This window comes from Rhinoraja longicauda, chromosome 14, assembly GCF_053455715.1.
Source record: "Rhinoraja longicauda isolate Sanriku21f chromosome 14, sRhiLon1.1, whole genome shotgun sequence".
Lineage (NCBI taxonomy): Eukaryota > Metazoa > Chordata > Chondrichthyes > Rajiformes > Arhynchobatidae > Rhinoraja > Rhinoraja longicauda.
The window spans coordinates 44,695,580-44,710,729 of NC_135966.1; the positions used below are offsets into that span (position 1 = coordinate 44,695,580).

At 44.5% G+C, this 15,150-nt stretch overlaps 1 protein-coding gene across 4 annotated transcripts in view; it reads right to left on the minus strand.

The window, feature by feature from the left end:
* LOC144600241 (serine/threonine-protein kinase 32A-like) overlaps nt 1–15,150 on the minus strand; it is a 299,488-nt gene that overhangs the window by 56,468 nt on the left and 227,870 nt on the right. For all 4 annotated transcript variants that reach the window (XM_078411793.1, XM_078411792.1, XM_078411794.1 and 1 more), the window contains 3 exons: nt 5,363–5,466; nt 2,961–3,077; nt 361–486 (listed from right to left, as the gene is read on the minus strand). In XM_078411793.1, coding sequence (XP_078267919.1) covers nt 361–486; nt 2,961–3,077; nt 5,363–5,466 — 347 coding nt within the window. The remainder of the gene's footprint in view (nt 1–360; nt 487–2,960; nt 3,078–5,362; nt 5,467–15,150) is intronic.

A 15,150-nucleotide genomic window follows, 5' to 3' on the forward strand; every position in this document is an offset into this window, starting at 1 on the left:
GCGCAAGAGACCCTGGTATGACCCTGACCACCAGTACTGTCTGTATGGAGTTTGTACGTTCTCCCCGTGACCGGGTGGGTTTTCTCCGAGATCTTCAGTTTTCTCCCACACTCTAAAGATGCACAGGTTTGTAGGTTAATTGGCTTGGTATAAGTGTAAATTGTCCCATGTGTGTGTAGGATAGTGTTAATGTGTGGGGTTCGCTGGTCGGTCCGGACCCAGTGGGCTGAAGGGCCTGTTTCCGTGCTGTATCTCTAAACTAAACTAAACATTGAGAGATGGAAAGTGATGTGGCTGGCTAGAATTCACTATTTCATGATACACAGTTGCTCGTCAAAGGACTTTGTGGGACGGACTTACATTGGGGATGAATCCTGCTTTGAGTTTCTTCTCCAGGACAGCATCCCAGTTTATATCTGCCACATACGGACAGTCCTGTATATCGGCCAGGCTGGACAGACGTTCGGTCGAGTTAACTGTAACCAGCTGAAACATAATATATAGAAATTACTCACGGCAGGAGGAAGATCCCAGCGGTATCTTCATACATTATCAACGTCCAACCTGCCTCATCACACCGAATGCTGGAGTAATTCGGTGGCAGCATCTCTGGAGAGAAGGAATGGGCAATGTTTCGGGTCGAGATCCTTCTTCAGACATGCTGCCTGCGCCACCATCTTCTTCCTCGTGGCTTCCAACCCTTCTCTCCAGAGATGCTGTCTGTCTCACTCAGTTACTCCGGTAATTGATGTCTACCTTCAGTGTAAACTAGCATCTGCAGTTCCTTCCTCCACATCGCCTCATCACACAATGTCTTCTGACTTTTAGTCTGCGCCTCACACATACCTCTTGTCTAACTCCTGTATCTAACTCTATGACTCTATTGGACGAAATGTTGGAGGGTGGGACTAGTGTAGCTGGGACATGTTGGCCGGTGTGGGCAGGTTGGGCCGAAGGGCCTGTTTCTTCACAGTATCATTCTATGACTCTATGACTCTAACTCCCAACATAATTCTACAATTGCACATTTTACCTTCCAAACATCCAGGAGATGCAACTAGAACAGAGTGGAAGAACCACAAAGTGACCATAATGGGGAAGAGAGCTTGGGTGGTTGAAGAAGTGCATGCACTGTGTGGGTCGAAGGGACTGTATAACTGTATGGCTCGACGACATTGATGCTATTCACAGTCACCAGCTCAGATACTGACACTGAATGAATGTCAGACAGCAGATCAGTCCGGGGATGTGCACACTGTGTAACATTGTGGTTAATCCAGGCCTTGGCTTGCTAGAGGGCAAGGTACACACAGGTTTGACCAGAGAGGACAGATGAGGATTGTGGTGGCAGCCCAGGGAAGAACGCTGAACAGTAGGCACAATGAAATGCTCTGTGTATTTGGCTGCATATTATAAAAACTATATTTATTCTACGCAATGGAATCAACTGTAATGCAGGATTTGATGTCAATATTGTACAGTCCAGAACCCCCCTCTCTCCTGCCCCTGGCTCTGCTCCTGCTCTCCCACGGTTTACTAGGATTACTGGAGTGCCAGCCTAAAGGACTGGCATTGCTTCCATGCAACACACGCTGGAAGCCTCCGTCAGAATGTGACCTCCTGCCTTGCCACACTGCCAATGTCCTTCCTGCTGCATGGTCACCAGAAGCCCTGGACTGCTGCAGCAGGTATCGAGGAAGCAAGTGTTGTTTGCAGGCTGGACATCAAGCCCATCGCAGCTTAACATCATCTGTGGCCACTGCCTCTGATAAACAGCAGTCTTTCACCAGCTGCACCATACCCACTGGGGCAGGTCTGAGCAGGAAGACACCACAGGCACTAAGTGTATGGACAAAGGCGGGCAATTTACATTTGACGAGAAAATAGCATTTCATTTATAAAGTTTGTTTGGGAATGCTTTTTGTGTTTTGCAATGTCTCAGCAGATATTGTGATGAGGAGAATAGATAGGGTGAATGCATTGACTCTTTTACCCAGTTTAGGAGAATTAAGAACCAGAGGACTTTGGTTTAAGTGAGAGGGGCAAGATTTAACAGGATCCTGAGGATTAATCTTTTCACTCAGAAGGTGATGGGTATATGGAATGAGCTGCCAGAGAAGGTAGATGAGGCAAGTACTAAAACAGCATTTGAAAGGCATTTGGACATGTCCATGGATAGGAAATGTTTAGAGGGGTAATTGGCAGCTCTCAGTCTGGAAAGGCCATGCTTCTGCACTACGGTGAGATCTCCAGGGTCTTTGCACATATTGGCAGCGTCTGCTGTGGCTGACCGGCCCAATTCTCCAGTGACAGTCTTTGCCGCGATGGGAACAGATAATGGAGACCGTTGGGGTTGGAGAAGCTTGCTTCTTGCTGCCGGCCCCCCTCTCTGCAGCACGCAACTTCCTGCCCATATCTGCCCTCCTAATGCCTTCCTGGTCAATCTCACGCCATAGAGGGATATGGGCCGAAACAAATGGGCAAATGGGACCAGCGTAGATGGGGCATAATGGTCAGTATGAACGAGTTGGGCCAAAGGGCTTGTTTGCGTGCTCCATGACTCTAACACTATGCCTCTATCCATAGTTCCCACCACAGAAGGCAACAATATACCTCATCAAAGTTGTCATGCTTCATGCTTTTACTTGCAAAGCTTCTCGGATTGTCCTGAGGGTTTCAATAATTAAAAATGAATCTCTTGGACGCAGTTCTTCGCAACCTAATGTTTCTTGAAGGCTTGTTGTTGATAAAAAATATTGCTACAGTTGATGGTCAAAACTTAACAGAAAGGGACTAAGGAATCAACATTTTCCAACTACCCTGGGAAGATGGTAGTCTCCAGGAATGGGCCAGTAAGTGTCAGCCTGGTAGAGTAGAGGTAGTCAAGGGGCAGGAGGTTAACTGACTAAATCTACCATAATACATCCAAACAGATGTAACAGCTCTGCATCTGTCCTTACCTTCTGAAGCAACGACACTAATCCACTGGACCAGGCAGAGGGGTAGTTTATTTTGACAGTTTTGAACATGTGAAGTACTTCAGTAATAGAGGTGCTGGAGCGGATTTGGTATGGTCTCTGTGAAAAGACAATGCATTCATAGCACTATACATCAGAGGTAAAATCCAATCAAAATTCTTTGACCCGCAATGTTTGTGCCAAGCTCGCTGCCTAGCTGAAATGGTCTCATCTGTCTTCATGTGAATCATATCCCTCTATTCCTTGAATTTCCTTGTGCCTTCAAAAACCTCTTGAATGCCACTATTATATCTGCCTCCACCACCACCCCTGGCAATACGTTGCAGGCCCCAACACCCTATGTGTAAAAACCTTTCCCCGCACATCTCCATTATACTTTCCCCCTCTTTCCTTGTAGCTGTGCCCTCCAGTGTTGAACATTTACACCTTTTCTCCACCCATTTTTGCAGCTGATCTATATCACGCTGTATCTTCTGACGGTGTTCATCACTGTCTGCAACTCCTCCAAATTTCATTCTATAATCAAAGTGAAGAAAAAAATAATGGGCAAAGCACCGATGGAGGAATTGCTTAAAGAGGTTATCATTCGGCTAAAATAGCAAGGGCTTCACCACTTTAGCCAAATTAGGATGGCTAAATGTAATGTAACCTGAGTTGTGGGATTAGTTCATCAGTAGGACATACTTGGGTTTGTTCCCACTTCTGATCGGAGGTAATGGTGGCAGAGGATTGGAAAGGGATAATAGCTGACTTCAACATCGCAGGGCTGGGCAAGCTGCAAGGAAAGGCCACGTGCATGTTGTCCCATCAGTTCTTCCATCAAGCGCACAGAATTATAAAATTTGCTCACTGCCTTGGCTACCTGGACAAGCAATCAAGACTAGACTCTCAGATTTTCAGGAATAAATGTTCCAGATATCACCAATGTTTCAGTGTCAATAGGATGTCCTGATATCCAAGTGTATACTTGGATCAGAGGTGGAGAAAGTAATTTGGTCCAATCCTTCTCTGGCACTCTGTTTGTTGACTCAACTGGTGCATAAACCAAGAGTTTTGCAGAGGGTGCCAAGCTCCCCAATTTATACCTTATATTGAATGATGGAACTAAAGTGCAGCTACGGATTCCTATCCATCAAGCTACTAATGTGTTGGTGCAGGCAAGGGAAGAGTGAAATTAGGAATAAGATGATGATGTATGCTTAGTGACTGATTTTGTAAGATATGGGGCACAAATGGGCACTGAGATTAGATCGCATGTGATCCAAGGAGAGATAGATGAATGGATAGAAAATTAGCTTCATGGAAGGAAACAGAGGGTGATGGTGGAAGGTTGCTTCTCGGACTGGATGCCTGTGACTAGTGGTATGCTTCAGGGTTCAGTGCTGGGCCTGTTATTGTTTGTCATCTATACCAATGATTTGGCAAGATTAGCAAGTTTTCAGACAATACAAAAGTGGGTGGTATTGCAGAGAGTGAAGATGGTTGTGAAACATTGCAACAGGATCTTGATTGATAGGCCAGGTGGGCTGAAGAATGGTTGATGGAGTTTAATACAGAGAAATGTGAGTTGTTGGGAAGTCTAACATGGGCAGGAACTACACAGTGAATGGTAGTGCTCTGGGGAGTGCTGTAGAGCAGAGGGATCTAGGAGTGCAGGTGCATGGTTCCTTGAAGGTGGAGTCACTGGTAAATAAGGTGGCCAAAAAGGCTTTTGGCGCATTGGCCTTCAGCAGTCATAGTATTGAGTTTAGAAGTTGGGAAGTCATGTTGCAGTTGTAAAAGACGTTGGTGAGGCCGCATTTAGAGTATTGTGTTCAGTTCTGGGCACCATGTTATAGGATAGATGTTGTCAAACTGGAAAGGGTACAGAGAAGATTTATGAGGACGTTGCTAAGACTCAACTGCAAGAGTCTGAGCTATAGGGAGAGGTTGAGTAGGCTGGGTCTCTATTCCATGGAGCGCAGGAGGATGAGGGGTGGTCTTATTGAGGTGTATAAAATCATGAGAAGAATAGATTGGGTAGACGCACAGAGTTTCTTGCTTAGAGTAGGGGCAAGAGAACCAGAGAACATAGGTTTAAGGTGAAGGGGAAAAGATTTAATAGGAAGCTAAGGGATAACTTCTTCACACAAAGGGTGGCGGGTTATTGAACGAGCTGGCAGAGGAGGTAGTTGAGGCAGGGACTGTGGCAACGTTTAAGACACAATTAGACAGGTACATGGATAGGACAGATTTAGAGGGATATGGGCCAAATACAGGTCGGTAGGGCTAGTATAGATGGGACATGTTAGCCAGTGTGGGGAAGTTGGGCCTAAAGGCCTGTTTCCACGCTATATAACTTTATGACGCTATGAATACATAAGTGCAAGAGCCGTTTAACATGCCTGTCCTTTGAGGAGCTCATATGCAGTGATTCCAAGAGACCACCAGTCGACAGCAAAGTGATAGCCAGTGCACCCATTTATAAATGCATGCAATATCTCAGGAGCTGGGGAAATATGAAAATAAAAAATTACAACGGATACAGTTATTTAATGCAGTCAATAATCCATGCTTGGTTGCACTGGTGGAAGCAAGTATACTAATCTTGTCCTTTTTGACAAGTTAGACAGACGAATACTTTCACAGAGGAAAGTTAAGGAAAAATGTAAACTAGCAGCAGTATCAAACAGAAGTTTGATGTTTTGGTATTTCCAGCCACACTGACTGCTCCATTATCTGGATTGGAAACTTCACTGAAGCTCCAGGTACATTATACAGCATTTCACCACTCAGAGCAGGAGGTCGATCACTTGCCTTAAACTCCTCTTGGCTTAATCCATGAAATGACAGTAATGGGGCTGGAAATAGTCCACTGCAACAAAATTCAAGACAAATACCCACTTGGGTTTCCTGACAGTAAATTAGAAAAATAGGTTGCTCAAGGTACTTGCTGCAACTCTGTTTCAAAACCAGTTGGATAGAATGTTTTTCAGCTACTTTTCCACACTCTGCACGTTCTTCCAATGGGTACTTGTCTACAGGTAATACTTCCCTTTGCAGGATGGCATGGAGATGGAATACAGGGGGATAGAGGCACACCAACTTCCTTAGAAGGCTTGGGAAGTTCAGCATGCCCCCTACAACTCTCATCAACTTCTACAGATCACCATAGAAAGCATTTTATCAGGATGCATCACAGCTTGGTTTGGGAACAGCTCCATCCAAGACTGCAAGGAATTGCAGCGAATTATGGATGCAGCCCAGACCAGACCATCACACAAATCAACCTCCCTTTCATTGACTCCATTTATAACTCATGCTGCCTCGGCAAGGCCAGCAGAATAGTCAAGGATGAGTCGTACCCTGGCCACTCCCTCGTCTTCCCTTTCCCAGCTGTTATCAGGCAGCTGAATCGTCCTACCACAACCAGAGAGCAGTACTAAACTATTATCTACCTCATTGGTGACCCTCAGACTTTACTGGCTTTATCTTGCACTAAATGTTATTCCCTTATCATGTATCTATACACCGTAAATGGCTCGATTGTAATCATGCATTGTCTTTCCGCTGACTGGTTAGCATGCAACAAAAGCTTTTCACTGTACCTCGGTACATGTGATAATAAATTAAACTAACTAACTAACTGACTACCTACAGATATGAGTGAAGGCAGAGAAAGGTTTATCCATCTACCAGAGGGTCCCGTCTTGGGCTTGTGCCCAGTCAAGCATTCCAAGGTAATGTGACACTCGCACAACATCGAAATAAGTCTGAAGAAGGGTCTCGACCCGAAACGTCACCCATTCCTTCTCTCCCGAGATGCTGCCTGACCTGCTGAGTTACTCCAGCATTTTGTGAATAAATCGAAATAAGTAAGAAAGTTTATTAAAAAGAAAAATAAATAATGTAACATGGCATATCAACTATTATTTCTCTTTAGGTGGAGAGCAACTCTGGCGTATTTCAATGTGTTTATCTCACTGTGTCTTAAATATTTTTATTTAATAGTTTTTTAACTACAAACTGTTAAGGTATATCCACAGGCAACTAACATAGCGTGCAGCACCATCTGCATAATGTATGAGTTAACTTTCAGCATATGAATATTAAGAGAATTAAGGGATATGGGGTCAGTACAGGAAATGGGGCTGAGTTAAATGATTAGTTGTGATCTTATTGAATGGCGATGTAGGCATGTATAGTTTGAAATAAAATCATATCAAACTCAAGTGTAGTAGGTAGAGCAAAGAGGAAGATACAGAGTTCAGAATATAGTTTTTGGCATCGGAGCACAATAGTTCCATAGACAAAGTCCAATGTCCACAATGGGAGAGAGGTGAATCAGGCAGTACCCTAGCTTATGGAAGGACCTTTCAGAAGCCTGATAACAGAGGGGAAGAAGCTGTTCCTATGTCTGGTGGTGCGCGCTTTCAAGCTTCTGTGCCTTCTACTCAACAGGACCAGGAAGAAGAAGGAATGGGACATGACTTTGGTTATGTTGGCTGCTTTTCTGAGGCAGTATGAAGTGTAAGTGGATCAATGGTGGGGAATGTGTGATGGACTGGTTTACATCCACAACTCTCTGCAATGTCTTGCAGTCTTGAGCACAGCTGTTCCTAACCCAAGCTTTAATGCAACCTGACAGTATGCTTTCTATGGTGCGTCTGAGAAGTTGGCAAGAGTCAATGGAGACAAGGCAAACTTCCTCAGTCTCAAGAGTAAAGGCATTGGTGTGCTTTCTTGGCTGTCACATCAACATGATAAGTACTTGCTTGTACTCATGTACAGTATGATTTGCCTGGATTACAAGCAAAACAACGTTTTTCACTGTATATTGGTACACATGACAATGATAAACAAAACATCCCAAACAGGATGGGTTAAACACTTGATGTTTATTTGCACATTTTATTATTAGTGCTCCCATTTATAGTTTACAGAGACACACACATAACTGCACTTCCAATAGCATTGTCTTTGCAGACGATGACTTAATACAATTCTCATTGCAATTTTTAACCTTCTGTGATTGCACATGGAGCCACACATGGTACTCGGGTTGCTGTATGAAACCCAAAGTGTACGTACCTACTCCTCTCCCATCACTGGTGAAGCAGTCCTTCAAGCAACTATGGTTAACAGTATTGTACAGAATCACTGAAAGTTCAGGCCACTTGCTCCAACGTGATCTCCGGGTTGCCAAACACTTTAACTCCCCATCCCATTCCCACAATGACCTTCATGTCTTGGGCTCCTCCATTGTCAGAGTGAGGCCAAATGCAAATTGGGGGAACAGCATCTCATATTTCACTTGACCATTCTGAGGCAAAAAAAATGTAGTCCACTCTTCAACGTATGGTGGGCTGAGCTCACTAAACATGTGGTGAGCAGTTTCAGTGTCACCATTAAGGTTGACACTAAGGTTGACATGTATAGAAGAGATTATCACTGCCATTTCCAGAATTCATACGTCTGAAAAAGGGCCTCGACCCGAAACATCACCCATTCGTTCTCTCCAGAGATGCTGCCTGTCCTGCTGAGTTACTCCAGCTTTTTGTGTCTATCTTTGGTTTACACCAGCATCCGCAGTTCCTTCTTACATATTTCCAGAATTTTGATTGGTACGGGTGTCAGGGGTTATGGAGAGAAAGCATGTCAATGGGGCTAGGAGAGGGAGAGATAGATCAATCATGATTAGTAGTAGACTTGATGGGCCAAATGGCCTAATGCTGCTCCTATCAATTATGAACTTATGAACACTCCCTATCCTTAAATCCTCTCTGTTCGTGTGGAAACCTTGCAGATGGATGTGCAGTATGCTTCATTTTGGACAGCATGTTGTTGAAGATAGCTACAAAATGCTGGAGTATCTCAACGGGACAGGCAGCATCTCTGGAGAGAAGGAATGGGTGACGTTTTGGGTCGAGACCCTTCTTCTGCTGCAGATTGAATTAGAGTCAGAGATATCACATGGCATGAAAACAGGCCTTTTGCCCAAGCCCTCTCTGCGACCAAGTGCCCATCTAAGCTTGCCTCATTTTCTCGCATTTGATCTATATCCCTCGGAACCCATCCTTTGTATGTACTTTACCTGCTCAATCACTTTGCCAGGCACCTTTTTCCATATGCCCACCACCCTGCATGTGAAATAGTTGCACTTCAGGTTCCTATTAAATCTTTCTCCTGTTCCCTTAAACCTCTGCCTGCAAGTTCTTGATTCCCCAACCTGAGGAAAAAGACTGAGCATTCAGCTTATCTATGCCTTGCATGATTTTATTCACCTCTGTAAGACCACTTCTATGTCTCCTACTTTCCAAGAATTGAAGTCCTAGCCAGTTCACCCATTCCTATAACCCAGTCCCTTGAAATTCTTGTGGCATCCTCGCAAATCTTTTCTGCACTTTTTCCAGCTTGATCGACCTGCCCATTTTTTTCCTCAGCTCTTGTATGAAACAGTCTCTGGAAACAATGCTCCTGCATTGGTGTCAATGGGAAAGGCTCGGAGATTAAGGCCCTGAGGCTTCTCAGCTCGGAACAATAATTTTCACCTGCTTGTCCTAACTTGCCCACGATGCTTCAACCAGAGGTATTCCCTTCAAGTTGCTAATTACATCTTCCCAACAGGGGTCTTCTGGGTTGCTGCTCATTTAAGTAAGGTACCAAGATATACCAAAACAGCTGCAAAAGGCTGTTATTTTTTAGTTTTTTAAATTTTGTTTAGTTTAGTTTAAGGGTACAGCATGGAAACAGGCCCTTCGGCCCACCGAATCCACGCCGACCAGCAATCCCCACACACTAACACTATCCTACACACACTAGGGACAATTTACAATTTTACCAAGGCAATTAATCTACAAACCTGTATGTCTTTGGAGTGTGGGAAGAAACCGGAGCACCCGGAGAAAACGCATGCAGGTCACAGGGAGAACGTACAAACTCCCTACAGATAGTACCCGTGGTCAGGATCGAACCCGGGTGTCTGGCACTGTAAGGCAGCAACTCTACCGCTGCGCCACCATGCCACCCTTTTGAATACGATTTACCTAGCTTGTTACATACAAGGAATAGTCAGCCAGTAGATTGCATAAACGTGCCGCAGGATGTTGGTTGCAGTGTCACACAGCTATGATTGCCCTCACATGTACATGCTGCAACAACTTTTCTTATCCTATATACTTTTGAGAAGAAACATAGGAGTCCTAAGTACCTGGCTGATGCTCACACCAAACCATCTCGCAGTTTGGCTGAAGATAGGCACAAAATGCTAGAGTAACTCAGCGGGACAGGCAGCACCATGGAGAAAAGAAATGGGTGATGTTTTGGGTCGAGACCCTTCTTCAGACAGGTTTGGCTGCTTAGCAAGATGGCCAGGCAGAGGCTGCTCGGTGAAATTACTGGAACAAGACACGGTTTAGTCTGATCGGCTGATTAAACGCAGGAGGTCTCAGGAATTAGACAGGTCTCTAAGCTGGTCTTGGTCCTCCTCCCTGTGAGGTGCAGCTGGCATGGAGGGTTGGACATGTTAAGTGGAAAGCCTTGGACCTATCAGGTGCATAGGGTTGTAAAGCAATAACCAGGTCAGGGACAGAGGATTAAAACGAGTTCAGCACAAAGGGTTGGACACAGCGAACCTGAAGAGATTAAATGAGTTTCGTTTAGAGTTGTATGTGTTGGTGTCTAGAGTTAGCCATGCTATGTGGTCATAAGTCATAAGGTCATTAGTGATAGGAGCAGAATTAGGCCATTCGACCCATCAAGTCTACTCCGCCATTCAATCATAGCTGATCTACCTCTCCCTCCTAATCCCATTCTCCTGCCTTCTCCCCATAACCCCTGAACTCCTGAACAAAAATCTCTCTCTCTTTGCCTTAAAAATATCCATTGATGGCCTCCACAACCTTCTGTGGCAATTCTCAGGTTATGGCCTCTGGTCGGAGACTCTCCCACTAGTGGAAACATCCTCTCCACATCCTCTCTATCCAAGCCTTTCACTATTCATTAAGTTTGAATGAGGCCTCCCCTCACCCTTCCAAACTGCAGTGAGTACAGGCCCAGTGCCGTCAAACGCTCATCATACATGAACCCATTAACGGGTCCAAACCTCCTCTGGACTGTCTCCAGAGCCAGCACATCCTTCCTCAGATATGGTGCCCACAATTGCTCACAATACAATGTGCCAATGTGCATTTGTTATGCCAAGGCAAAGGGTTCGACACTTGACAGAGTGGTTTGCGTGTTTAGTGAGCAGGTAGCTATGCACTATGTGGCCTCCTGCATCTAGCCACACTGAGGAGGGTGTCAAAGGTAAGGAGGACTATGGGCTCCTGCCTCCCCTGTGGGTCTCCAAAAATGTCCATGTGCTGGTCCAGATATTCACTGTCTCCCATCTCCCTCCCAGTTCTTCATTGTTGGCTGTGGGGGAGGGGGAGGGAGCTTTTTATTTCTCAAGAAAAACAGGCAGCCAAAGAAGTTTGAAGAACACAATTAATTTCAGAAAAGGCAACTTCATCATGTGGAAATACTTTGAAGTGCTGCTGGCATTAATTAGCCTTCAGAAATTCATATGGAGACCTGACTGTCAGCCGCTACCACTACCATGAGCACTCAGGTCTCGGTAGGCATGGCAACGACTTATGTGTCTGCTTCAGATTGTGATCATGACTGCATATATCCGAGCCAATAGTACAAAATCAATCAATCTCCCTTGTGCATTATAGCTTGTGGGTTAGGCTAATTGGCTCAGTCTTCTTCTTCCATGATTCCATTCGGCAGAACTGAGCAATAATCCCTTCTGACAGTTCAGAGAAATACTGAGCAGGATCTGTGCTGGTGGAGGGAACACCCTTTAGGATCAGTCAATTAAAGGAGCCGCATCTGCATTGTTCTGACTGTCTCATTGCCTCTCTGCATTACGCATAACTGCGTGGCAATATAGAATAGAATAGAATGGAATGGAATACTTTATTGTCACATGTGACTAGGCACAGTGAGATTCTTTGCTGCATACCCAATGTATCAAATAGCAGCCGCCTACGTTGCTGACAAAGTTACAAAGCACCCCGGCTCCTACTATTGTTCTCTCCCCCCCCACAGCAGTTTCCCCACGCCGGGTCTCCATTGTCCATTCTTCTCCCCCCCCATGGCTCCCCCATGCTCCCGTCGACCACGGGTTGACCCGCGAGGCATCGCCGCCGCCGCGAGGCTTCATCACTGCTGAGGCCCTATCGTCACGAGTCTTCATCACCACCGACGCCTCACCGCTGTCGACGCCCCACTTCACGCCTCCGTGGTGGCGACTCGGGCCCAAGCCGCGGGCTCCATCGGCCACTCCGCCGACCCGGACTCCGACCCACGGGACCCGGCCGGGCTTCTATGCGGCGATCCGGGAGGCATGCAGACCGCGGCACCTCGATAAAGGCCTCCAGCCGCGTTCCCCGTCCACAGCCGCGGCCCGTCATATGATATGTATAATAGTCAGCAAAAAAAACAATGCAGATTCCAGCAACTGCTGATTCTTGTGTCTTTACAATATTTAAATGGTTCAGAGCTCTCCTGCTTCCAACAGCCCTTCACATTTTGTGTACTTGCAACCTTCAAGCACAATGGCACCCAGTCTTGTGTAGATTTAGAGTGGGCAGGCAGCTTGAGTTGAGTAGACATGCAGACAGCTGTGTGCAAAGTATGAGCAGTAACTCAGCAGGTGGAGCAGGGCACACCAGCGGGTGTAGTGAAATGGAAAGTCACCGTGTCAGGGCCAGCTTACCAAGGTGACAGAAAATGTTCTCTGTGCTGGAGACAGTGGTGGCTGCCCACAGTCAGGGTTCACGACATCTCCTCACGGTGGCGACAGAAAGCAGGAATGGGAAGGGGAGGATCCTGCCATTAGGGTCCATGCATGAACCAACTCAAGAGATAGAACTAAGAGATTCTACTGGGGCAGAATGAGTATCTACAATCTACAATTAACAAGCAGAAAAACATTGGTAAAAAAATCTCTGGCCATTTGCAAATCGGAAATAGGATGATGGAGATCAAAGGGTTGAATGCATAGCTCAGATGTGTGAGAGCTAGTGGGCTCACTGGGCCAGAGGTGAGGAAGGAGGGAAGTGCTTCCTTGGAATAGTAGGGTTGATTAGTACAGGTGTCAGGGGTTTGGGGAAGGCAGGAGAATGGGGTTAGGAGGGAGTTAGATCAGCCATCGTGATGGGCCAAATGGCCTAATTGTGCTCCTATCACATGAACATATGAATGGGTCTTACATCAATCGTGCTGCAACTTTAAATTAAAGTGATGATTGGGGGTGGTGGTGGGTGGTAGACTGAGGGGAGTAGGGTTGAAATTGAACCCTAACTTGAAGTAGGGTTCAAGTAAGGGGAATGTTAGGAACTTAAAGAGGTTAATAATACACTGCTGTGTAGTGACACAACGAATGATAATTGGAGTGTACAAGGAAGGGTCAAAGTTAAAACTATTTCTCTGAAGGTGCATAGCTTTCATAACAACGGAGAAGAGGTCATGTTTAATGTGCACAAGTGTGTGTGACCTAACAGTCTTTACAGAAGCATAGCTGCAAGATGACCACACTGGTAACCAAATATTCTGGAGTACTTAATATTTCAACAGGAAGGCTTGAAGGGAAAATAAGGTGGGTAGCTCTGAAAATAAAGGATGGCATTGAATAAGCAATGGGAAAGAGACCTGGCCCAGAAAATCAGCAAGGAGGATCAGTTTGTGTGGAGTTAACAAATATTGATGGAAATAAACCTTTGGTGGTAGAAGTCTATGAGTGCCTGAACAATGATTACACTTTTGGACAAAGAGACAGCCAAGGAATAAAGGGATCTTGTGAAAAGAGACAATGCGTGAATCATGGACAACTTTTAATCTTCTTACACAATTGCAAAGTCAAATTTAGGAAATATGGGTTTTAAAATGAGCATGAAATACATTTGAGGCAGCTGTGCAGAACATTGTGCTGTGAACGGACTGGACGATTTAAAATATAATAATGTTCATGACTCATGATTAAAAAGTAACCGCATAATAAGGAAGGTTTTGGGTAACAGAGTGATATTAACTTGATGAAGTTCAAAACCTATTTCAGATGTATGAATTTAGGTATGGAACGAGAGTAAATAAGGACAGTGACACAGCGTGATGGAAGATTCCCTTAAGACAGTGATTCCCAAAGTTTTGATAGCCGTGTACCCCTTCGTAAATTTTCATAAGCATCTTGTACCCCTCGTTAAAAACAATCGTATTTCATTGTAAAAGTCGATAAAAATTGGATACATTTTTATTTTGGATTAAGGTTTGCATGTAAACAAAAGTTTTCTATAATATAATGTATAATTACTAGAATAAAATTAATAAAGTATCCATTAAATAAAATTTTAATTAAAATAATTTATCATCAATGTGAAGGATGAAATTGCTTATGCTGGGAAAATATTTTGGCAAAATTTGGCCCTGTAGTTGTTAATTTCAACCTCAGTTGCGGTTCGACATCTAATATGCAGTTCCTCTTCTTTGTCTTGTAAGAAAATAACTGCAGATGCTGGTACAAATCGAAGGTATTTATTTCACAAAATGCTGGAGTAACTCAGCAGGTCAGGCAGCATCTCGGGAGAGAAGGAATGGGTGATGTTTCGGGTCGAGACCCTTCTTCAGACTCTTCGTTTTAATGTCCACAAGGGGTGAAAATCCAACTTCACACAGGTATGAGCTTGGAAATGGAAACATGAACTTCAGGGCTTTATCTGATAATTCTGGAAATTCATTTTTTGTTTGTAACCAAAATGAAGATAATGTGTTCTCTTTATATTTGTTTTTTCAGAATCCATCAGAAGCTAGTTCCAAAAGTTGTTCTTCTTCTGTTTGTGACAGACCTGTTGGCACTGATTGATTGATGTTGAATGGGTATCTTATCCACTCAATATCTATGTCCAATTTAGGGAAATACTTTTCTAGATTCATCTGTAAACTCTGTAAATGCTCTATTATAATAATCCTCACACTGTCTTCAATTTGTTCACTCAAACTTGTCTGTAATTCATGAAGAGATGGAAAAGAGTCCACTTCTCCATGAACAACTCGCTTTTGCCACAACTTCAATTTAGCCACTGTGGCGCTCACTTTATCTCGAACATGAAATATAGAAATTTTCTTGCCTTGTAAGGCCAATAATTAA